Raw genomic sequence first — 26,827 nt, 5'->3', positions numbered from 1 at the left:
ACACAAACACCCAATTAAACATTTTCAATGTAATCGTGTGGACCATTGAGGATCAAAGTGGAGCAAACCTGACGTGTCGTGTGTTTTTCTGACGCCATTCCTGATGCATAGTTCGAGATAGATCAAAGTGGTGGTACTGCGTCCTGAACACGACAACCAATCATGTCTAAGATATGCTAAAGCTTTGTTAAGACTACAACAAAAACCAACCAAATCCAACGTTTGTACCATTGAATGAGAAGACGGTTTACTTCGGTAAACTGTGGCGGGAACGGTAGTTTCACTCGGTTTTGACATTGTTACGTTAATTGTAAACACTGACACATATTTCTCGAATTGCCATTGAAATGTTTCCTTAGTTAATCGAACTTCATTTTAAGTACAACATACATTCTCTAGTTTTTCAATATTTAAACTTATTTAATTGTATTTTTTGCTTCAAACGTTTTATTTTATACAAGCCTGTGATATTTGTAATAAGAATACAGACTAATTTATACACTTTGGGTTTCACTACTAATATTATATGACATAGATAAAGACAACATTAGACAGTATACCGCTGTTCGTAATTCATATCTCGACTGAGCAAAAAACAAATTCAAGTTACACACTAACACTGATGGAAACACTTCAAATATAAGAGGAGAACTACGACATAATAGAAACACAACATTAAAATGTTACACTCACAGAAACGAACTATTTTTGAACCGTTTTGAACTTGCACTGAGTTGTTAGTTTTCCCCATGTTGAAACCCTCAATGATATTTTGAGATAAAGAACAGCGGATTAATAAAATCTCCGTAGCAACTATATAATTCAATTAGATCAACTACATTTGTACATGTTACTTCTTTTCTAATATTTTTTACCGACATACTAGTAGCATAAATATGTTATTTAACAATTGATTTAGGAAATAAACGAATTCAAGCCAGGCGACAGTAAAATTATGTCTTCTCGGAAGCGAGCTGAAATGGCTAGAAATGTTCCAAAAGCGTTAGGTAAAAACCCTTCCGAATTGACCACAGAGGAAATTATTCAGTAAGTACCAAAAGGCATATATTTTTGTTTATAAATCAAAGCCTATATACATAATGCAATATGATTTAAATGTGAACAAACGTACGTATGTTCTTGTTTTGTAATCCTTAATACTGTCACGAAAAGTATAACACAAATAATTTGATTTTGTGTTAAATGATGAATTCAATATTTGGGCACAGCAATAACAGTCCCTTCGTCCATTTGCGAGGCACTCAGAACTTTTATTGTCAAAGCTTTTATATTGTCATATTTTATTATAGGTACATAGAACTTCTGATGTCAAACAGACATTTTCTAAAGCAGCTGAACTCAGAAAACCTAAAATTGGCTATATGCAAGATTGGCGAAATGAAAGATTTGAAATTAAAGTCTGTAAGTTATAACAAATTTACAGATTATTATTAATCAACAATGTGATCATGGTCAAAGCTCCTGTATTTGTTTTATTTATCATAAGCGTAGCAATAACAATGTTAGCCCAGCTACAAAGGAGAGTCTGACTGTTACCAACACTTTCGTGATGCTTTTTACTCACCATTAGATTTGAGTGATAGATTCTTAATAATGGATACATAGATTCATTGCTTGTTGAAGATTATATTCTTATCTACAATGTAGAGTTATTGAGGGAAAAATGAGCATTTAGCAATAACTTGCTGTATTTCTTGTTTGATTCGAAAATATTTCTGCGAAACATATTTTATTCTTTTTATGCACTTTATAAAGCTTGAGTAAAATGAATTATTGTATTTAGCTGAAGGGAGCTATAGAGTTATCACTGTAAACAAATGCCAGCAGGACACGCAAAAGTAAAATAACCAAAACACCGAACTCCAAGGAAAATTCTAAACGGAAAGTCTTTAAACAAATGGCAAATTTAATAGATCAAACACATCAAAAGATTGGATAAAAACTGTCATTTTTCTGTCTTGGTACCGGCATGTTCTTCTGTCGAAAAAGGTGGACTAAAACTTATAGCTAGCTGAACCTCTTACTTGTATGACAGCCACATACAATTCTATTATATTGACAACGATGTATGAACAAAACAAACAAAAACAACCATCTCAGTTACAGTGTAAAGTATCCATAAGCGAATTGTTAATGCAACGGAACTTTAAACAACTCATTCAAGTCATAAAAGTAGGAGGTTTATCTGGCCATACAAGGTTTTATCCACAATTTGCTCGAGGTGGTCCAACGTGATGTCCCTTTTTTAATTAACCTTGCAGTACGGTATTTTGTTAATGTATGTTAATAACAACATTGACCTTCGTCATGAAAGTTTCCAAAAGTTTACTTCTCCTTTTGTAGTTACGTGTTGTTTCTTCAATTTAACGTTTTTTTGTTATTGTTATTTATATAAATGAAATAACAAACAAATAGACACAAGTTATAATAATCTTGTGTACTATTATTTGTCTGTTTGTCTTTTTCTTTAGTAGCCATGGCGTTGTCAGTTTATTTTCGATCTATGAATTTGACTATCCTTGTGGTATTTTTTAAGCAGTCGTCTCTAAAGTATAAACGATAAACTTGTAATGTATTAGTATAAAGCAATGCGACTACATAATACATGAACTAATAGGTATATAGTTATCAAGGTACCAGGCTTATTCTTTAATACGACAGACGCGCTTTTCAACTACACAAGACTCATCAGTGACTCTCCAATCAAAATAGTTATAAGTCAAACACGTAAAAAGTTGAAAAAGTAAGTCTACTTCTGTAACCGCCTCGGTGGTATCCTCCTCCTCCTTTTCATCATTATCTGTATCCTGCTCCTCCTTTTCATCATTATCTGTATCCTCCTCCTCCTTTTCATCATTATCTGTATCCTCCTCCTCCTTTTCATCATTATCTTTATCCTCCTCCTCCTTTTCATCATTATCTTTATCCTCCTCCTTTTCATTATAATTTTATCTTTATCCTTCTCCTCCTTTTCATCTTTACCTTTATCCTTCTCCTCATTTTCATCAGTATCTTTATCCTCCTCCTCCTCCTTTTCATCATTATCTTTATCCTCCTCCTCCTTTTCATCATTATCTTTATCCTCCTCCTCCTTTTCATCATTATCTTTATCCTCCTCCTCCTTTTCATAATTTTCTTTATCCTTCTCCTCCTTTTCATCATTATCTTTATCCTCCTCCTCATCATCGTCGTACTCAGCATCAACTATTTTTGTACGTTTTGTTTAATTAAACATATGTACGTATACTTTTTAGCAATCATAGTCCTTCATCATATAACTGTAAGTGTATGTATAATTTCTATTATAAAGATATTAAAAAAGTAATCTAATTTGTTTGTACTATTAGGTTATCAAATTCAAACAAGTTATGATGGCGAAAATTCCAGAGTATAGGACAATTAATTCCTATGATATATCAAAAGTCCGATGCCTACACCATTTACTGGCAGGTTATAATCGTCATCAAATACGCAGAATTCCAGATAATGTCATTGCAGCCTCTATCAAAGATGGCATTTTGAAAGACGTCAGGTTCAGATGTTTTCCTGTAAGTTTTCTAAATACTGAAAAAAACAATTATTATTATTTGTTTTACACATTTAAGGTTTCATTAGGATCAGAGCGCTTCCAATACTGTCTCACAGTGACATGAAAGAGCTATATGTCTGTCTGTAAGTTTTCAAACGAAAGAAAAGAACATTAATTATAACAATTCGTAATTTTCATTAAGTATATATTCATAAGAGCTGTTGGCAGAAAGCTTGGAGGTTGTGGTACAATGAATTAAAAAGTACTGATACACACTGACTAGGGATAGTGGTTTTATCCGTCTTTTTTCGCCGTTCACTTTTTGTTTGTCGATTTTCCGTCATTTTCATACGTGAATAAAAATTGTTTTGATTAAAACTCCAATACAATGCAATTAAATCTTCCAAGATTTATCATTACTTTTGAGTTACACAAACTCATTGTGTGTTGATCATAACATTCTATAAATTCTATTCATAAACATTCTAGAAATGTATCACTCAAAAAGATGCTCAGATCTAGAGTTACAAAATGATGTTTTACTCGTCAAGAAATAAATCAAACCATATTTACCCTTGAGTCCTAACAAGCACTTTGATTTTTGGTGTAGATTAAACATGTATCTTGGATATTAAGTGATAGGACTTATTTCATTGAAATGTTTTTGTTTGTGCCGAACAGACAATTCTTAATACGGTCATTCCGATAAAATCTCAAAAACACGAATATATAACCACAACAAATAAACAAACAGAAATGTGTTTATACGAATCTACATATGACAATACATTGCATGCATGTTTACAAAGTGTTTAAAGGAGTAGGTCCGGTAAGGGCCGATTTTGGCCTCAAATTTCAGTTTCATCTGACGAAACATTATGACCACTTTTTAAACACTTAAGTGTCTATTTCATATGATTTAATTAATTTATGTGAAAGATTTTAACTTATTTAGTCATTAAAAACGATCCGATTCAAGCACAAAAATGAAAAATCTACCAAATATGCCAAAAAAATGTCACTTTTCAGATGGTTTTTGTCAAAAATGAAAGTGGCCGCATCCGTGTTCATCCTCAATCTTTATATATGTTATGTATTATCATCAAATACAACTTCCATTTCAATATTTTGGATGAACACGAATGCGGCCACTTTCGTTTTACACGGAAACCATCTTAAATTTAACTAAACTGCTGGAATTGTGAAGATTTCAGTAATTTAGCATGACTTAATGGTGCTAGTACCCAATATATATGCAATGTATTGTAAAAAAACAGCTCACATTTATTACAGAACCATTCTTCTATCCAACGAATAACTAAAAGTTTATATTTTAAAATTTTTGTAAAACTGCTATATTTTGAGGCTGAAAAGGGGTCATACTGGACATACTCCTCTACATCCATCTTAATTTTTTTTTAAATGTTGTTAATGAAAGATCATGAAACGTACATATTGGATAATTCGTTTTAATTTTTTTTCCCTTCATTCAGTTATTAGACTGTGAAAGAAAAGATTTTGATAAGGAAAAACGAAGAATTCATTTATATTCCAATTAAATCTAAAGATAATAGTTTTATTGACTAAATAATTTTTCTTTCAATTTAGGCACTAGTAAATTTATACAAATTCAAGAAACAAGAAAGTCCCCACGTAAGTATTACATTCCTGTTGAATAAAGATGTGCGACTATTCTAAGTTTGCCTGGATTGTGTAGTCAACTGGTTATGTTTGAATTGCGATTAATTGCAGAATGCTACTGGTGGCACGCGTCCAAGTAAAAAAAATGAAAAGCTTAAACGTTGAGTTATAGAATTAAAACAATAATCATGCCTTTCTCGTTTTGTTTATATAGATTAGACCGTTGGTTTTCCCGTTTGTATGGTTTTACACTAGTAATTTTGGGGCCCTTTATAGCTTGTTGTACGGTGTGAGCCAACGCTCCGTGTTGAAGGCCATACTTTAACCTATAATGGTTTACTTTTTAAATTGTTACTTGGATGGAGAGTTGTCTCATTGGCCCTCACACCACATCTTCCTATATCTATTGTCTAAATTTATAATATTTTGTTATTCTCCGCGAAACGAAACAATGGAAAAGCTAGTCAAAGCTAGTCATAGCTAAGCAAATAGAATGTTGGTCTTTTCCTTAAACAAAGTGGTTGACATACACTTCACTTGATAGAAACAATGCAACAAATTCCTTTATTAAAAAGAAAAATCACAAAAATACTTAACTCCGAAGAAAATTCAAAACGGAAATTCCCTTATTACATGTCAAATTCAAAAACATCAAACGAATGTATAACAACTGTCATATTCCTAACTTGGTGCAAGCATTTTCTCATGTAGAAAATGGTGGATTGAACCGGGTTTTATAGCTGGTTTAACCTATCACTTGTATGACAGTCGCATCAAAATATATAACTTAAGACTGAAATAATTATATTGATATATGTTCAAAGAATATTTTGATAGGGGGAATTAAAAGCGGGAGAGATGATGAACTTTGGAATTATGCTGAGATGTTTTAGAGCCAAACACTGGAAAGATATTAAACCAGAGGAGTTTACTGATGAAGTAATTGAACAGCTAGCAACTGGATACGAAATGAGGAACATAAAACCACGGAGAAATCTGATGATAGCCATCTTAGATCTTGTATGTATGCAGTTATATCGGAAAACTTATGAATATGGACTTAAACTGAAATTTAGATATAAAACTATATCATCCTCCTTGAATAACTTATCTTCCAAAACCCAACAATGTCATCAGTTTCCCTTTCTGCTGTCTTCTACTTAATACAAATATATTATGTCTTGAAAATTATCTTCCCATTTATTAAGCCACATATTATTCATGAATAGTAGAAATAAGCATCCTACAATAAGATATAATTATATTGTTTCATTTACAATTTAGGATAGCAAAAGTAGTTAAGCCTCCGGATATTATTCTTTTGGCATGAATCTTCGGGAAATGTCAATACGGTTGTAAATTAAAAAAAAAAAATTTTAAAAAAAACATATAGGTTCTGTGATTTGTATTATAAATAAAAATGTTTAAAAAAATATTTGGCAAACGAAAAACTTACAGGATCCATGATATTTATCAGGCAACACACAAAGAAGGTGCTATGGATAAGTTGGCTGCGACATATCTCGGTTCATTCCTACCAGAAGGAGTAGGCAAAGGATATATTATTGCTAGACAACTTCAAAATGGAATGAAAACAATCATGGAATGTACATGTGAAGAGGTAGTATACTAGTTAAAACTTTGCATTTCTTAATTTCGAAAATAACTTACAGTAAGTAAAGTATTTTAGAAGAAAGAGAGTTGATATCAATGCATACCATTGGATATGAATATTCAGTTCGACGAAATGATATAGTTTATGCTTGATATGGCTATACATATTCATATAATGATATGTATAGACTATTGTTATAACTAGAAAGCATTCATAGAACAGCAAATAGTTAAATACTAAATAGTCTCAGCCGATATCAGCATTGATTATTTTAAATTTTCAGATAATGAAAAGATCCAAAATCATTGATTGTAATTCTAACTTTTTAATTCGAGATTAAGAATTATGAAGTTTTCTAAATCTGAAGATGAATCCGAATATTTAAGACTCAAAGAATGTATAAAAACCTATGCAGTTGAAAACCAACATTGACTAAAATAGAATTTATAGTGAAGAACAAAAACATATGGTTCTACTTGCTTCTGAAATAAGAATCTGAAAAAGACAAGTAAGCGTGTCTGCCTTGTTAGAAGCATTATTCCTGTATGAATGTATGAATTGGGTAAACGTTCATGAATTTAAAAAAAAACACATGGTTCTTCCTGCTTCTCAAAATAGAATATGAAAAAGACAATTAAGCGTGTCAGTCTTGTTGAAACCGTTATTCCCGTAAAAAAGTGTAAATGTAGAAAAATGTTTATGTATTCTCAATTAAAATGAATAGTATAACACCAGAGACAGCTTCATAATATATTCTAGTTTATCTTTTCAACATCAACACAAACATAAAAGAGGTGCGAAAGATACCATTGGGACAGTCAAACTCATAGATCGAAAACAAACTTACAACGCCATGGCTAAAAATGAAAAAGACAAACAGACAAATGACAGAACACATGACACAACATAGAAAACCAAAGATGTAGCAACACGAACCTAACCCAAAAAATGGGGGTGATCTCAGGTGCTCCGGAAGGGTAAGCAGGTCCTTCTCGACCCGCAAGGTTGTATGTAAATCGATATCAAAGTGCTTCTATGATAAAGTAAAACACAAAACGAAACAGAGAAGAAATAATAGTGGCAAATAAAAAATAAACCGAAAAATAGAGGCGAACGATACTAAAAGGGACATTAAAATTAATCAAAAACCCCAGGGTTAAAAAAAGAAAGAAATATCAGACTAACAGAAGTACACAAAATACAACAAAGATAACTATTGAATAAAAAAACATAAACTCAAATGAAAGTGAGATAACATAGATTTCATTGATTTAACGTCATGGTAGGTACATAAGAGCATGTGCCACTAGATCCAAGAGTACTGTTAAATGCAAACGTATGCTTTTAACCACCTTTAAATTAAAGTACATGTTAACTACGTAACAGGCAAAGATATGCTGGAATGAATTAACAGAGATATTAGGACCTTTATCAGAATGGGAAACTTCATTTATTACAAAACTTGTTGGTTCTACGATATGGTATGGAATGGATCTAGTGACTATTGGAAGTATTCCTGACAGCATACTATATTCATTTCCTCCTGAAGACCTGATGTCTGCAAACTGCAGCTCTTTTAAACAGGCGAGTTAGTTAAGTAAAGAAAATGGAAATATTGAGACGATGGTGATTTACTATTCGTTTGCAAATATGTTATGAATTGTTGTATTTGCATTGATATTTAAAGTGAATTTGGTTAAATAAAATCGACTACGAAATATGTGTCAATATCAAAATAAAATATAATTTCTTTGAAAATAATTGCATGCAAATAGCAGCGTTCCGATCATTTTTGAACCGATCAATATATTTTTACAATTGACACCATAATGTTATTAATAAAAATGATTAAAAAATTATCATTCTGATATTCATCTGGGAATAGTTTTAATGGAATTGGCGTGCCACTTTCAATGACATTTCTATTTCAATGTGGATATGCAAGAACGTGTGAGTCGAAGTTGAAAAGATACTGATAAAATCTTTGATCTCTACTGATGAAGGTAAATACAGAAAACCTCTTCAGATGCACGACATTTATAACGTGTTGTTTTTATTTTATGTGGTTTAAATGTAATTCAAATAAAACCGTTAGAACTAAGGACTAATAATGGCCCATGCCAAATAGTTTTTTAATTGACTTGTTGCTATATTAAGTTACAATTATTTACAGATAGGACTCATGTTCAGAAGATCAAGAATATTTAGGGAGGAAGAATCTTTCGACAGTAGTGCATTGGTAGACCAAGAAACAGAAACAAATCCAATAAAGGGACTACAGTGGTTTTATAATGCTTCGTAAGAATAATTCTAACGCTTCATTTTATATTCCAATCTGCTATAGTCGAAAGGTTAGGGATTCGAAAAATGTCCTCCTAACTTTTATAATGTATAAGCTTCTTAATCAATTGATTTTTTTAAATCCGAATTCAACATCGGAGGATTTGTTCGTGTATTCCATGATAATTTGAACCTCCAGAGGGTTTGTTCATGCAAACAAAAATTGCTCTTAAACGATATAGCAACATCTTCATGTAAAAGTTAATCAATCTTAATTCAAAACTTTTGCCTTATAAAATACAGTGAAATCGGGTTCAAAATCCTAATAAAGCATATAATTTAAAAGTTTTCTCATTGATATACATGTTGTAAAATTTGTAGTACACATAATTTCATGGTGAACTACCGTAACGAAAGCCTAAACATTACTCTAAAGACTAACAAACACGAATTCCAATAATACTTGTACTAAACGGGAATCAGTGAATCGAAAAAAAGGCTGATCTGTCTTCGCTCAGTGCATCACCACTGTTGCATATAACATTTGAGAAGTCGCATGTAGGTCGTATTCGAAGATTTGTCAATAACGAGGAAAGAAGAATTAAATAAAGGCAGTAGAAGTATACCGCTGTTCGAAATTCATAAAACAATTGAGAGAGAGAAAAAAATCCGGGTTACAAACAAAAACTAAGGGAAACACATCAAATTGAGAAAAGTGGGAAAAACAATTCATGTCATCTTTCAAAAATGTTCGGTATTTAATTGAGTTTACACATTTTCTTTCTTTTTCTCTTCTTCAGTATGAATTTGTTAAAACTAAAATAATAATATGAAAACTATTAAGACTTATAGTCCTAGTTAACTTTACTAAATCGGGTTTCAACAATCAGAGTTTACTCGAATCTCTCGAGTTAACACCTCTTACCCTGTTCCAATCCTTACTGAGCTAGGGTTAAACTCGAGAAACCCTTGAATGACGTGAAATCAATCATTGTCTTTCCCTAGATCTATTTAGAGTTGTTCCGAAAAGTAACTCGAGTGCGTTCACGTGATACTCCTTAAACTCTGAAGTAAGCTGAGTTTTAAGTGAACTCGGCCATATATGTAAAACATACATAAAAATAAGATGAACCGTACCATTCAAAATCTATTTTATAACAGGATTAATGTAAAATGGGGATTCTCTAATTCTTTCACTTGAAACTAAAGAACGTCAGAATAAAAAATATTTAAAAATACTATAGATTTTCAAAAATAAGCCACAGAGACAACAACCCGACCATAGAACAAAAAATAGCAAAAGGTCACCAACAGGTCTGCAATGCAGCGAGAAATTTCTGCACCCGGAATCGTCCTTCAGCTGGCTCCCTACACAAATATATATATACTAGTTCAGTGATAATGTATACTACATACTCTTTTTCTTCTAGAATGGCCGACTTAAGAAAGTATAACGAGGAAACTCGGGAACAAATCTGTGTAGAGTTAGGTGCAGTTGACATTTCTCGAGTTTCAATACAAGATATACGTGAGAAAATACAGATTTGTCCATGGTGTACGGTATGTCTATTTAGTTATTGTGAGGGCAGTGAAATTAGTCTCATCCAAAAATCTACTAAAATCTGGTAAAAAAAAGTATTATTTATGAATCCAGATATATTGAAATGTCAATGAAGAAGATAACATAAAAAAGTCATGACAAAATTACAGAACTCCAAGGTAAAGTCAAAAAGACGGGATTCAATAGAAACTATCAAAACCTCTACTATAAAAAAAAAACTTAGAGCAAATAGATATTAACTAGCATATTCCTTTTTTCATACAAGGTTTTTTTTCGAGAGAAAATGTGATGGAATCAACCTGGTTGTTGTTGAGATGGAATTAACGTATTCCCTATGTGTTTTTGAATATAATAATATAAAAAAACAACCTCGGAAAACATAAGCAGATACAGTTGGAAAACAGCATAAATAATTTTGTTTTATGTTTTATAATTTTTCAATGGTCAATTTTAATTTTCAGCCAAGCGTTCTAACCAATGAAATATTCGAAAAATGTGGTACTTTAATGTGTGGGTTGTCAAGAAGCCAAATAATGAATATTGATGCAGATGCTTTTAAGACGTATGCGAAAGATCTGTGTGAAAAATGTCCATGGAACACTGAACATAAAAACGTCCTAATCAGAGCAGGCATGCAATCAGAAGCAATAAAGTGAGTTTACTAACGCAATTGTGCATAATATGTATCTGAAAGAACATTTTTACAATAGATTCTAATTCTAAAGCATTAATTAATTTGTTCTTTTCATATTTGCCAAGTAAGAATTCAATCTGGAACTCTGAAAACAAGCTATATTTCAAATTAAACTGTCAAATCAATAACATTATGTATATTCACAGATACCACATGGTTTTTCTTTCAATTTGTGGGTGATATTTATTGAAAGAAAGGATAAAAATGAAATACACAACGCCAATCCAGAAATGTATCTTTTTTTCATTATATGTGATTTTGATTTTTTTTTACAAAATTTTTTTTTCTCCAGAAAGTCAGGATAAACAACATCATCTAATATTTCCAAAATAGAAATTAAACAAAGAAAAAGAGGGAAAATGGGAGGGGTCAACCTCACATGTGCCTGTGTGTTCTCTAAAACTTTTTAAAAGTTTAACAATTTTGTGTTTTACAAACATCTGTTTGTTAAGTAATATTATTGGTCGCCTTATCAGCATGAGATGACAGATTTATAGCCCTTCTAATTAATTGAAGATATGAAAATTTCACTTTCTTGAGCATGGATGTAGAACTGTATACCTTATGTTCAACCACAATTTTTAATGATATGCTCACTTTTGAATATGTTTCAGTTCATCTATGCCGAGTTTCACAGAAGTAGATATTTGTACTTTAGGTACATGCACCAAGTCTTTGTCAAAAGAGCTGCTGGAGTCTATTCCACTTGTAAGTACATTTCATGGCAATTCCTTATAGTAAATCTCATGGAAATTTAAATTACATTAATAAACACACTTGTTAAAGCAAAATCATCTGTAGATATACATATAAAATGGTATATATATAGTATAAGAAAACGAAAGTGACCGATTGAACATCTAGATTTATATTGTGGTGTTGAATAGCAGAATTCTACATATTTTTAAAGATTTTTTATTTCGATTACAAATATATTAATTTCAATTTACCGAATTAAAATGACAGGGAAGATATGATTAACTGAAACATAAAACATGTTTATTATTCAAAAAGCGCTTTAGACAAAATGAAATTATAAAGTGTTATTTTTAGGCAGTTAAGCTGCCTTATGCGAGCGCCCTGGATTTGTGTGCTAACCAATAAATGCTGAAATACATGCCATTGTTTTTGGTTTTTTTTAACAACATAAATAAATATTTATTTCAAATATTGGCTTGTTACAATATCATTCAGGAGTCCAAGCTCCTCCTGATGTTTCCTGTTACAATCCACTAATCACTCAGGGTAGTGATTAGTTGCAAAATACATATTACATTTTTTACATCATATATATATATATTAGATAATATCACTTAATCACGTAATATGTTTTCTAATAAATGCTAAAACATTACTTTTAATTTTCAAACATACTCTTCTATTGAACTCATTGCGAAAAATTGAGTAAACATTGACATTTTTTGTCTTTTGATCAGATATGTAGTAGGCTTTATAAATTGAAAAGCCCACAATTGTTAAAAAATAGTTTAGGTCAAAATATTCTTCTTCAGAAGTTTTATATCCAAATACTAAGTGTCTTAGTTTTACCTTAAAAGTTATTCTACTGTTATTTAAAACTTCATTTATTTTATTCCAAAAAAGTTTTAAATACGGACACAGTATAAAGAAGTGATCATAATCTTCTTCTTGTGTACACAAATTACAAGAACTATTGTTTACAATTTTCCACCTGCATAAAAGTTTCTTTGTAGGTAGAATATGTTGTAGTAATTTCCATCTAAAAATTCTAAGTTTATTTTCTTTTAAATATTTGAATAAAAATTTATATAGATAGTTTTGATATAACACATCATCTATATCAAATATACGCAGCCATTTTTTGGGTCCAATAGCTGGTTCAATTTTTTTTTATTTATCAGAGACTTATATAAAAGTTTATTTGTTAATGCTTCTAATTTTATAGGTAAACCATCCAATATAAATTGGTTTCTTTTTATTTTAACAATACTTTTTATAGAATTTTCCGATTTTAAAATTGCTGTCCAGTCTTTTGGTATAGATTTCTTAACTAAATTGATTTCAGCCATCCAGTTTGATTTATTTTTTAGTTTATTTAAAATTATGTCTTGAGAAATACAACCTTTTTCATCTATGATATCATTTACATAAATAAGATCGCTTTTAATCCAATATTTTAAAAATATAGCTTTATTTTCAAATTTAATAAATTTATTGTTCCATAATATTTGTTTTCTTATATCTGTAAATGTTTCTGGTTTTTTTGTTAGACCTCCACCAGTTAATTTCCAACATTTAATAATATCTTTATAAAATTCTAGGATGTTTTCAATACTTTCGTCTGTCCTACCCCCACTGTTTGTTTGAAACACTAGCCAGTTTGACCCAAAATTATAAAAATAGTGTTGAGGTATAATTGTCCAACCTCCTTCATAATCATTTACTAATCTTTTTACCCACATAGCTTTTAGAGCGGTGAAATAACTTCTGATATCTATCATATTCAAACCCCCCTTTTCATATGGACCAATAATTGAATTTCTTTTTACTTTATCTGGTTTATTATCCCAAATAAATTTAAAACAACTTTTTTCTATTTCTTTTAAAAATTTCTCTGGAACTCTGCAAGCAGATCCCACAAAAGTAAAAATGGGCACAATTAATGTTTTAATTATCAAATTTTTTCCAAAAATAGTAAGATTTCTTTTTTGCCAAGAATAAAATAATTTATTCATCTTTTCAATCTTATTTTCCCAATTTAGTTTATCACATTCCTCCGTACAATGCCCAAAGTAAATGCCAAGAGTTTTAACTGGTCCATTGCTCCAGTTGATTCCCTCAATTTTGTCTTTACATGCCATTGTTATTATTTAGCTGTCTACTATATTATTTATAACTTATTGGACAGTTTTATCATACTTTTCATTCTGGATTACAATAAATATGACCAGAAAAACCTTAAATGATCGTCGATTTTCCCAAAAGTTTTGAAGTTGCACATAGGAAGTAGAGCACATTAGGAATCCTTATGTAGTTTATTATCCCCTGAGCTTTTGGCTAAGATGTCAAAGAACAAATGTATGAAATATTTAATCGCCGAAAATCTCTAAAGACAAGTAGTTAAGATTTCCCAAATATCAAAACTCGTAGGAATATTGTTTGTCGTCAATACGTAGTCAAATACGTATATAAGTTGCACTGATCACGCTGTTGGCGGCAATTTTGAATTAGAAGACGAAATTTTCGTATCTTTTTAATTTGGACGCAGGGGTTCAAATAAGCGGTGGTCCGCGGTCTGTGACCTTCCACTTTTGCAGTCGGACTTTCTACTTAATTACTAGCTACGCCCGACGGACATTGAAAGAAAATAAAAAAATAACTTTGCAAACATTTTTACCAAAGTTTCCTAAAAAACGATCTCAAACTTATTTTCATCATTACTATTCATGACAGCAATGTTCAATATGTTCAACCGCTAGCTTTATACAGAAAATCGCCGATAAATAATGTGTAAATCCGAGTAAAATCGTATCTCACTTTCTGTCAAAAACAACATTGTAAACAAAATGGCTGCCGAGAGATTACAATATCGGATCCGATTCCGGAAGCGGATAAGGGTAATCCCGGGTTTTGGGGCTATCAACTAAATAAATCCAGACAGGTGACAAAATACAGCTATGCATGGTATATAAATATAAACACTAGAATAGAAAACCAAAATTGTTTAAAAGAAAGAAAAAGCAGAATATATTTTGTACACCAATTTTAATGTCAAATCCAATACAAGTGACAGCTGGGAACAGTTTATCTAACAATATATATGTTCATGGAAACAGTATAGATTTTTTTATCAGTGATAAATGTTGGTAATGCATGTTAAATGCTTTTCAAGTTAAACATATTACTGCTATTTCAAGGGGTATTTTTTTCTTCTTCTCAATTTTGATAGGTCAATTAAAATAGCTGGAAGTTTCTTATATAAAAAAAAAGATGTGGTATGATTGCCAATGAGACGACTATCCACAAGAAACCAAAATGACCTAAACTTGGTAACGGTCATGATCCCCATCCCTAAACAATATATATTCATGTATGGGACAATATAACAAATCATATGAAATATAGGTGGGGTTCGTAGGGCCACTCTACCCCTTTATGTTTTAGAATTTATAACGGTCGAGATCCACAATCTTAAACAAAATATATTTATGTATGGGACAATATTACAAATTGAATAAATTAAAAGGGGGTCCCTATGGTCACTGTACACCTTCATGTTTGAGAACTTGGAAAAATTCGAGATCATCACCCCTTAACCATATATACTCATGTATAAGACAATATAACAATTCAAATGAAATATAGGGGAAGTCCCTGTTGTCACCCTACCCCTCATGTTTAAGAACTTGAAACAGTTGGGATCCCCAACTCTAAATTAAATGAAATATAGGGGAGTTCCTGCAGTCATCTGATTGAAAACTTGATAACGGTCGAGATCCCCACCCATAAACCATATATATTCATGTATGGGACAATATAAAAATTTCAAATGAAAAATAGGGGTAGTCCCTAGGGTCAACCCACACCCTCTTGTGTATGTTTTGAGAACTTGTAAAAGATTTTGATACCAACGAAATGAAAGAGTGATCATGTGCGTTGCTATTGAAAACCTTGATAAAATATGAATTATTTGCCTTAATGTTTAATTCATTAAATGAACATAAATGCACAATTATATATGAATGTTTAATGTTTGTTCTTTTAAATCTTTAAAAAAAAGTTGAAGCAACATTGCCAGTTTTCATAATTATGTTTGCCTTGGTTTTTGGTTAACTGCCTACACTGCTTACAGCGCTTTGATTATTTTTTTTTATCTACAAATTAATTTCATTAGGGTTCGTTCGGTAAATAGTTGCACGGACAATATGCGGTGATACTTATTTATCCATTTTCTAAAATCTCCCCTGTAGTAACAGGTCAAAGTGTCTTCAGTATTTAACGGTTTCAATTATTGAAAAACACCACAAAAGTTCGTCATTTAATTTTTAACGTGTGGCAAGTATGACAGACCTGTGTCTTGGAAACCTTGCTTGTTTTTATCTTCTTTTTGAATATGCACACCCAATGTTAATCAACATTCAAAACACTGTTGAATAACCAACTAAAAAAGCTTCAAATTAGAGTTTTACATTTTCAATGTTCCCTATTATAAACAACAACAACAAAAATTGCGCGGTGGCATTGAAATGTGCAATTCATTGTTTCGAGGTTAATCCTAGACTTACACTTGTTTGACTTTATACAGCTTTTACATTTAATATGTGATAGAAAGTAGTAACGGGTTATACAAGGTGAATGTTGAGGTCAATATGTAACAGATTAAATTAAGCTACAAAATTTTGATATCAGCTATGCAATGTATAACATGTGAGATAAAAACAACTTTAGAAATTTGGTGTTCCCTATAAGCTTTTTTTTCTGGATTTTCCTTTATCTTGATCACGGTTTATTTTACAATTATGAAATCTTTGGATGTATGAGTACCTGAATAAATGAGGAGCTATACGATTTGCTTATAAATCATTTCTTTGACCAAATCAAATTCTGTAAAAAAGACCCCCCTTTTTTGTCAGGAAATGCTGTATACCTCAAATGAATGTATCACAGAGAGTAGTGAAAAGAAGAAATCGAGAATATGCAAGAGCGTAAGACACGTGGAATTAAGAAAGATCTTACAGATGAGGAGAAGACCATGGAGAAAGAGGCGGAAATCGACTATAGCGGTGTACTGTTAAAATCTGTAGATCAGATGCTTCAAGATTCACTGTATGGTACTAGTAGGAAGAAAAGATCTGTAGGTAAGGTAATTAACTATGACCAGAGGTTTATGATCCAGTTGAAGAAGGTCATTGTACATAGTCACATTGCAAATTAGAAAAAAAATATGTTGTAATGATAATTTGGAAGAAATTAGAAATCGAGATTACTTAAGCGTACAGTAGAGTTTTTTGTAAACGTTATTCCAACAATAGTTTAAATTACAAAAAAACATGTTTGATAATACAAGCTCGAGTTGATAATCTGGTGGTTGAGGCATCAACCGTCGTTGATAGGGGATATATATAAGAATTGGTTTTAAAAATCAGTTCTGAAGTTTCTATAACAAAGCCATGCACATTGCTAATTCATAGTAAAGTGGTGGGTTGTGGTGAACATTTTACAACTCCTTAAAAATGGATTTCAATCAAATAAACTCATCATAGATATCAGGACTGAATATAGTATATACGTCAGACGCGCGTGTCGTCTACAAAAGACTCATCAGTGACGCTCCAATCCAAAAAAGTTTAAAAGGCCAAATAAAGTACGAAGTTGAAGAGCATTGAGCACCAAAATTCCTAAAAGTTTTGCCAAAATACAACTAAGGTAATCTATGCCTGAGTTAGAAAAGCCTTAGTTTTTCAAAAAAATCAAAAATTTCTTAACAGTAAATTTATAAATATAACCATATTAATGACAATTCATATCAGCACACGAAGTGTTGACTACTGAGCTTTTGGTACCCTCGGGGATAGAAATCTCCACCAGCAGTGGCATCGACTCAGTGGTAGTAAATAAACTCATTATAGATACTAGGACTTAATTTAGTATATACGCCAGACACGCGTTTCGTCTACAAAAGACTCATCAGTGACGCTCGAATCCAAAAAAGTTTAGAAGGCCAAAAAAAGTACGAAGTCGCAGAGTATTGAGGACCAAAATTCCTAAAAGTTTTGCCAAATACAACTAAGGTAATATAAGCTATAAATAACCTACCGAAAAAACGTAGCAAGTTAGGATAACTAGTTCGAATTAGATTTATTTTCATATCACCTATATATGTTCAGAACATTTTCTGTGGTTACCATTCAAAACAGAGATTTTGCCAATTCATATCATAACAAATGAATATCTCTGGTTTACATCTCGAATGGATTCCTGAGATTTTTCATTCAAAAACTTATTATATTCTTTCTTACGCACCTTTTAATTTAGTAAATGGTTCCATTCTAACTTTTACCAATTCTTTATGAGATTATACCCTAGACGACTTTTCAATTCGTGCTTATACGCGAAAACTTCATATGTCACAATGGTACTATTATTTCATCACATTTGATGATGTTGTTTACGCCGATTGACACCGAAGCAACCTATTTAATATTTCAACAACAAAAAATATTTGAACTTGGTTTATTGTGAACCTCCTATATTATTTTAAATGGTGGATCTGAAAAAAAATTGGGGTATGTTTTACTAAAGAAATTGACCGTTAATTGCCAATGATTTATTTGTACGGGAGTACCAAGTTTGAATAAGCAATTTCTTCCAATTCTCTATTCTAAGTTCAATTTTACTCTCGCGCAATATTTATCTTAATTAGTATGCTAGTGTACACCTCCTAATTTGTTTTTTAAATTCGGATTAATTTTGGTTTTCCTAAGTATGGTCTTTTCTCGCGCATCATTTTGGAGGTATCCATATCATATCCGTAACTACTGAAACCCTTATTGTTATGATATTTTTATGCCCCACCTATAATAAAAGAAGGGCATTATGTTTTCTGGTCTGTGCGTCCGTTCGTCGTCCGTCCGTCCCGCTTCAGGTTAAAAGTTTTGGTCAAGGTAGTTTTTGATGAAGTTGAAGTCCAATCAACTTGAAACTTAATACACATGTTCCTTATGATATGATCTTTCTAATTTTAAAGCCAAATTAAACTTTTGACCCCAATTTCACGGTCCACTGAACAACGAAAATGAAAGTGCATGTTTCAGGTTAAAGTTTTTGGTCAAGGTAGTTTTTGATGAAGTTGAAGTCCAATCAACTTGAAACTTAGTACACATGTTCCCTATGATTCTTTCTAATTGTAATGCCGAGTTATATTTTTTATCCAATTTCACGGTCCATTGAACATGGAGAATGATAGTGCGAGTGGGGCATCCGTGTACTTTGGACACATTCCTGTTACAATTTAAATCATATATACATGTACTTATATTTTGAGGTTCATCTGACCAGAACATCTCGATTCATCAACTCTTCAAACCAGTTAATTACATTTCTTCAATCTTATAATCTTTACAAAACATGGTCTTTGCCAGAGGATGGGTATCATTTTGTGAGTTTTTATCACAGTGCCTCAATTTTAAAATTTGTGTTACATATATTACAACACATATAGATATACCTGATCCATTAAAAGTAAAAGTAAAGGAAAGTTTGCTGTTGTTTGTTGTTAGTATCTTTTACTATCTGTACAGGCTTTACCTTGACGTGTGATGCGCTTGCGGAACTTGGAGATGGAGTGATAGCTTTAACTGTTGAAGACATAGGTTCAATTCCAGACGAAGAAATCACAAATTGCCTTGAAATTCTTGGAGGCGTTTCATCATGGAGTATTGACCAGAAGAGAGCTATTTTAACTTTACTTCAAAAACAAACGGTAAGTATTTATTTAGTTGAAAAGTAAACGATCAAACACAAAATAGCATTTGAAAAAGGTATATTAGTATGCCAGACTAAGTATATGATCCTCATTTAAAGTCTTATTTCATATCTTTTAAGAATTTAAAACTAATTGGATTTCAAACCAACAAAGTACTTTTTTTCACAATGACGAATTAAAGAATCTGAAGTTACTAAAAGGAGAAAAAATAAGATACCAAACGTTAAAGGAAATTCCAAACGGAAAAATCCCTCATCAAATGGCAAAAATGTAACAACTGTGGAAATAGATGTTGTCCTATTGTAAGAATACAGTTAATTAATGTTTCTTTAGTTTTCTCTGTGTATCATATTATGAAGTAGATTTGTAAAATTGAAACAAGTATATTATTGTGATCGACTTTGATGAAAATATGAGTCTCAGAATGAATTTCGTTTTTACCGTTTTTTATGCCCCATCTACGATAGTAGAGGAGCATTATATTTTCTGGTCTGTCAGTCCATTCGTTCGTCCGTGCGTCCATCCGTGTGTCCGTCTGTCTGTCCCGCTTCATGTTCATGGTCAAGGTAGTTTTTTTATGAAGTTGAAGTCTAATCAACTTGACACTTAGTACACATGTTTCCTATGATACGATTTTTCTAATTTTAATGCCAAATTAGAGTTTTTAGCCCAATTTCATGGTCCATTGAACATAGAAAATGATAGTGCAAGTGGGGCATCAATGAACTGGGGACACATTCTTGTTTCTTCAGGTATTCGGACAACCTGGAACATGGACCTCAGACACATTATCGTCTGCTGGTGCTATCATTCAAGGAATGACCATCGATGAAATCAAATCACTACAACTTGATGCTGACGCAATGGAAGTATTAGGAGAGCAAGATGGTTGGACGGAAGCTCAGGTATACTGAAACTTCATATACATAAAAATAATACAGTTATCGTGTGAATTTTTATCCTCTGTCGTTTCGATCATAAATGCCTAAATTGCACTTAGTACATATGCACTTATAATATAATCATTCAAAATATTTGTAATGTGTTCGCGCAAATGTGTTTTTCCAAGTATCAGGATTTATCTTACAAATAAAATTGAGAATGGAAATGGGGAATGTGTCAAAGAGACAACAACCCGACCAAATAAAAAAACACAACAGCAGAAGGTCACCAACAGGTCTTCAATGTAGCGAGAAATTCCTGCACCCGGAGGCGTCCTTCATCTGGCCCCTAAACAAATATATACTAGTTCAGTGATAATGAACGCCATACTAATTTCCACATTGTACACAAGAAACTAAAATTAAAATAATACAAGACTAACAAAGGCCAGAGGCTCCTGACTTGGGACAGGCGCAAAAAATGCGGCGGGGTTAAACATGTTTGTGAGATCTCAACCCTCCCCCTATACCTCTAACCAATGTAGAAAAGTAAACGAAAAACCATCTACAACTTATTTCTATACTTTTATCTAGTTAAAATCATGCGACCATGTCTGATGACGTCACATACAAATAAAACAACTTTGAACAGGACGGATCAAAATCATTAGAGAGGTATATTCTATCAACAACAAAAAACTCGTGCAATACGATACTTCTCAAATAACAACAGTTTAACTCAAATTATTCAAAAAGTTCGCCAAATATTGAAATTTGTCTGTCTCGTGGACATATATCGTATCACACTTGTTGCAGTGCCACCTAATCTCTGTTTATTTTGCAGAAAAAAGAAGCATTCCAGCGTTTCTTGGATTATTACAAAAATGGTCAGCATGTAAACGCTTTGAGTGCAGAAGAAATCAGCATTTTGGGCCACTTCACTTGTGGAATGACAACGAATCAGATCGCGACAATCCATCATACTACCTATTTGTAAATACTCAAGAATATATTTTTTGCTTTGTCGTGTATTTCTTTTTAAATTTCTGTCATTCACTAGTTCATTGATTTAATCGTTGGGACTTTTAACTTTGAATATAAAAGTAAGAATTTGCTGCATGATTGCAAATAAGACAACTATCTACATGTGAAAAAAGGCGATCATGTTAACAACTTTAGGTCACCGTACGGCTATCTTTTATAATCCGTAGATGGGGACATATGGTTTTGAAAAATATAGCCATGTTTACACCACAAAATTTACTCTGGGTATAGACAAACCGATGTGTCTAGGAAAGTTTTAATGCCTGACTGGACCCAGATAGTAGTAAATAAAAGTTATGTGTAGTTTATGTTTCAGAAAATTAAAATCTTGCATGGATTTTAATGTGCATTTTTCTAATCCAAATAAGTGTGTTTAATTTTCTGAACTTAAAGTTAAATGCATTAAATTGTATTATTCGTGTCCAGCCAGGCTCTTAAACTATTCCATATTCACTGATTTATCTGTAATCAGGGAGTAATTTGTGGTGTAGGTACGGCCATAGTTGGTTGTGATGAATCCTAAAAGGTCTCGACATAACTAATTTTTTTTCATTTTGAATTTCATTTTAATCTCTTGTATTCAAATGAATATGATATGACAATATTTCGACTGGTTTCGAATGATTTTTTGTTGGTTTTGGTCCTGACATAATTCATTGAATATTAATGTATTAATAAAATTCATAGATTATAATACGTCTTATAAGAATCCAATTAAGAAGTGTAAGATAAGTATTAAATAATAAATATACAAAGCAATCGATATTTCGAATACCATCTATCCTTCATATTACTATCAATTGTCGAATGTGAACTGATGACTCATTCTGATTTATATATATGAAATGAATTAAACTCTCTCTCTTACAGACAAAGGTCACCTTGTCATGTTGCAGTGTTTTGTATCCGTCCGTTATATATTTTTACAATACCTTTTTAATGAGGAAGGTTAACAAGAAAAGAACTTTTAAAATATACTTGAAAAAATACCTGAGTATGCCTTGATGTTGTTTCATACTATTACTGCTCTAACTTCAGAATAAATATCACACAGTTTAATCATATGCTTATTCGGTCGATCATATTTTCAGAAATGCGTCAGAAGCTATAGGACAAGTAACAAGCTGTAATGAACTACAATTTATTGAGTGGGCTAAACTTGCCAAACTAGCATTTGGTGATGATGTATCGACCTGGGATACGTCTACCATTCAGAGAGTTGGCACTGTTATTGGTATATTTTACATTTATTCCTCTATGAAATATTAATGAACGAATCTATAAGATATGTATGCCCCATTACTGGGCATTACGTTTTTCTGTTCTGTGTGTCCGTCTGTCCGTTAGTTCGTCTGTCCCGCTTCAGGTTAAAGATTTTGGTCGAGGTTGTTTTTGAGGAAAAAGTCCAATCAATTTAAAACTTATTACATATGTTCCCTATGATATGATCTGTATAATTGTAATGCTAAATTAGAGTTTTAACACAAGTTTCACGGTCTACTGAACATAGAAAATTATAGTGCGGATGGGGCATCCGTGTACTAGGGACACATTCTTGATCTCATGAGTGTTAATGTACCCCGTCTGTGTCCTTCGATCATAAATTAAAATAACTATGCAATTAATAAAAAAAAAATAATATTTTTGATTTTATTCATACTCCAAGACATCATCCGTGTTCCTTTATGTCATTGCATTGTTTATTTCAGTGTTTTATTTTATTTAACCGTCAAATGTCACATAAGCCTTATTTGTTTTTCTCTCTGTTCATCTGAACAGTTAGAAACAGTATTTAAAAGCAAACAACAAGTTCTCAACTTTGAAAGTGAAATATATAGGTATTTTAAATCAAATCAAATCAAATCAAATAATTTTATTGGTGTAAATTCCTATACAGAAATGATACCAGCCGACATTTACAAAATACAGATACAAATACAAAAATTAAACAAACAAACAGACAAAAACAAAAACAAAAAAGCAAAAAAAAACCAACATATTTTCTCAATGATAAGAGATACATATTTTATATTTACATTGCGTGGAGGTGTTATTCATACAAAATTATTAATTCAAGCTATTAACAATTAGCTTTAATACTATAAAAGTTCTTAACAACATTATGTTTGCTTTAAATGAATGTTCAAATCATTAATGTCTGCGTACATTTGTTCAGTGAACTTGATTTAAAATAAGAAGATACGACAAAAATTGGTCATTTTTGTAATGCACGCGATTCAGGCACACTTGATCTCGAAATTCATTTCAATCAACATCCTCTTTTCGTTTGTATCAACAGTATTTATCAATTCATATTTTTGAATGTATTAAACTGCATACGCAAAGTTGACCTACATGACCATATTTATTGTTATGCTTTCGCTTTAAAATTTAACAAATGTTTTTTTTTTCATCGTATATTTGACCAAAATCGGGTCATGATGTGAGGTAATCTAGAGAAAAACGAATCATCATGGAGTTGCCTTTATATTCAAAAAGATATTGGCTTTTAACAGGTGGCCTTAAAGCAGAGGATATTCGAAAGCTTTCTGAGGATCACATTGATAGCATCAATCCAGATCACATCACATATATTCCAACGTCTACTTTTGAGGTTTGTTTTAAACATATTTCTTCAAACAAAAAATACAGAAAGTAATACCTTCGATAACCAACAATGGAGGTACATTGTATAAACGTTTGTTCGTTTAAAAAGATACCATGCGATCAGAAAATAATAAGCCTGAATTCACAGCAGCTGTTTAGATATTTCATATTATCTTTCTATGCTGTGTCGAATGTTTCATATATTGTGGCTCAATCAAATTGATAGTTGGACAGCAAACAGAAAAACTTAATCAAAGAGGATGTAATAAAATTAACGGTACCAATTTTCTTGCACCAGATGCGCATTTCGACAATACATGTCTCTTCAGTGATGCTCGTGGCCAAAATATTTGAAATCCAAAGCTGATATAAAAGATGAAGAGCTATAATCCAAAAGGTCCAAAAAGTAAATGTCACGAAAAAACGTTCAATTCATGAAGAATCAAATTCCATTTTATTTTTTTCGAAAATACAATTATCCATAAAGTGTTTTACTTGCAATATTATAGTTACATATCATGATAATGTTTTATCTAAATATCTTACAGAAATTTTCTAAAGAACAACTAGGATTTTTCTCTTCAAGCCAAGCCCAGTCTACAACTACCTCTCAGTTAGAAGCTTTAAACCCTGACCAATTATCTGTTCTAGCTCGTATCGCATCAACAGTTGATGCTGGCATTCAAGCATCTCAAAATCAAGGTGGAAGCAATTATGCCGGCAGTTTCGGTAAGTTCCGACATTAAATGTATCTTGTATGTTATAATTACACCATTTTTTTCTCAATGTTACTAGTAAAGCTTTAGGAAATAAACAACTAACTGCAAGGGGGTTAAGGGGGGGGGGGGGGGGTTCATGTTTTTTTCCTAAAAAAATATTCTGATCCCAATTTGATGAAATAATAATGCGGTCAAAGCAGATGACAAAATAAAATATTCTAAATCCTGGTTTCCTTCATACCGTTTAAAAAACAATTTGATTGAAAGCGTCGAAAAACATGATGTGTAATAATTGTTGAACCTAAGGCTTAGCGCGAGAAAAAAAACATATTTGCCTTGAAGTTAAAAGGTTACTGCTCCCTTAAATAATTATACTTAATTGTTTCAATTGAAAATATCACCCAATCTATTTAAGATATATCATTTAATAATCTTGAAACTAAGTATTGTTTTCAAGATAGACAACATGCTTAAAACGCAAATTCAGTCAATCAATAGAACGATAAGGGTGGTAAACCACTGTCGCCTTTATTTATTCCAATTAGAAAGTGATAGTACAGGGTAAGAATCCGTGTACTATGAACACATTCTTGAATCTCTGTAAAATAATCCCTTAATCAAAGAAACGCTCAAGGGTTACACATAAGTGCCGTGTATTACTATCATATAAAAAATTATAAGTACTACACCGGTTGTTGCGTATAGGTACTTACATGATGCAACTGGTGGGTTTTATTTTAACTTTATAATGAGCTGCTGTAAACACAGCATGGTTTAATACAAAAATCAATGTTAGCTTATGTCTGAATCTTAAAAGCAATCTTCACAGAGCAGAAAGTAAAATCACAAAAATACTGAACTTAGAGGAAAATCAATTCGGAAAGTGCAGATATATATATAATCACATGGCAAAATCAAATAACAAAACGCATAAAAAATGAATGGACAAGAACTGTCATATTCCTGACTTTGTACAAGCATTTTCAAATGTAGAAAATGGTATTGCTTTTAGTGCATGTAAACGTTTTACTGCTGCTGGATGTTTCGTCACCAAGGGTATCACCGGCCAAGTAGTTAGCACTTAAGTATTGACATGAATATCAATTATATGGTAATTTTTATAAATTTCATGTTACAAAACTTTTGCGTATTAAATTGAAATCCTGGTACCTTGATAACTATTTAAGTAAAATTAATTTAATCTAATTTACCACTCGCCAATTAATTGAAACCTTATTAATTACTCAGTATAAATCTTATGATGTACATTACTGATTATTACTACAAATTATGATGAAGTATTATAAATAGATATGAATATATATGCATAGATATAAGATGTGGTACGAGTGCCAATGAGATAATTCTCCATCCAATTCACAATTTGTATAAGTTAACCATAAGTTCTAACAGCTGAAAAGTACGGTCTTCAGCACGGAGCCATGGCTCACACTGAACAGCAAGCTATAAAAGGCCCAAAATTGACTAGAATAAACCAATCAAACAGGAAAATTAACGGTATTATCGTATTATCTATATAAAAGATCAGAAAGCATTATATAAATAACATATGTCAATATCATAGATGCATAACTTTATAGAATATATTTTTTTGTTTATTCAAGGTAAGGGTAATTATTCGGAAAGACTGTCATCAAGTTGGATATCTACAGTGATATTGGTTTGTTCTGGGATTCTACTGTATTTTTAAATAGAAGCAGTAACGACACATTTTTCTGATGTTGAATGAAAACCGACCTTCGATATGGAA

General features: G+C 31.7%; 2 protein-coding genes across 2 annotated transcripts in view; both read left to right on the top strand.

Annotated features, from left to right (window-relative positions):
* The window catches only part of LOC134710743 (uncharacterized), a 26,234-nt gene extending 9,064 nt beyond the window's left edge, over positions 1-17,170 (top strand). Inside the window, exons 7-17 of the mRNA XM_063571135.1 lie at positions 920-1,047; positions 1,311-1,422; positions 3,369-3,569; positions 6,029-6,211; positions 6,669-6,812; positions 8,193-8,390; positions 8,980-9,104; positions 10,517-10,646; positions 11,109-11,299; positions 11,956-12,049; positions 16,954-17,170. Of these exons, the coding sequence (XP_063427205.1) occupies positions 920-1,047; positions 1,311-1,422; positions 3,369-3,569; positions 6,029-6,211; positions 6,669-6,812; positions 8,193-8,390; positions 8,980-9,104; positions 10,517-10,646; positions 11,109-11,299; positions 11,956-12,049; positions 16,954-17,115 (1,668 nt within the window). The 3' untranslated portion in view covers positions 17,116-17,170. The remainder of the gene's footprint in view (positions 1-919; positions 1,048-1,310; positions 1,423-3,368; positions 3,570-6,028; positions 6,212-6,668; positions 6,813-8,192; positions 8,391-8,979; positions 9,105-10,516; positions 10,647-11,108; positions 11,300-11,955; positions 12,050-16,953) is intronic.
* Positions 17,130-26,827, top strand: LOC134710741 (uncharacterized). Its single transcript, XM_063571134.1, has 8 exons — positions 17,130-17,178; positions 19,621-19,802; positions 20,558-20,710; positions 21,531-21,679; positions 22,822-22,964; positions 24,247-24,344; positions 24,886-25,066; positions 26,682-26,827. The coding sequence occupies exons 1-8, from the start codon at positions 17,130-17,132 to the stop codon at positions 26,765-26,767; spliced, it is 1,041 nt and encodes a 346-aa protein (XP_063427204.1). The 3' UTR covers positions 26,768-26,827.

The sequence above is a fragment of the Mytilus trossulus genome, chromosome 3, assembly GCF_036588685.1.
Source record: "Mytilus trossulus isolate FHL-02 chromosome 3, PNRI_Mtr1.1.1.hap1, whole genome shotgun sequence".
Taxonomy (NCBI): domain Eukaryota; kingdom Metazoa; phylum Mollusca; class Bivalvia; order Mytilida; family Mytilidae; genus Mytilus; species Mytilus trossulus.
This window is presented reverse-complemented; position numbering and strand designations above follow the sequence as displayed.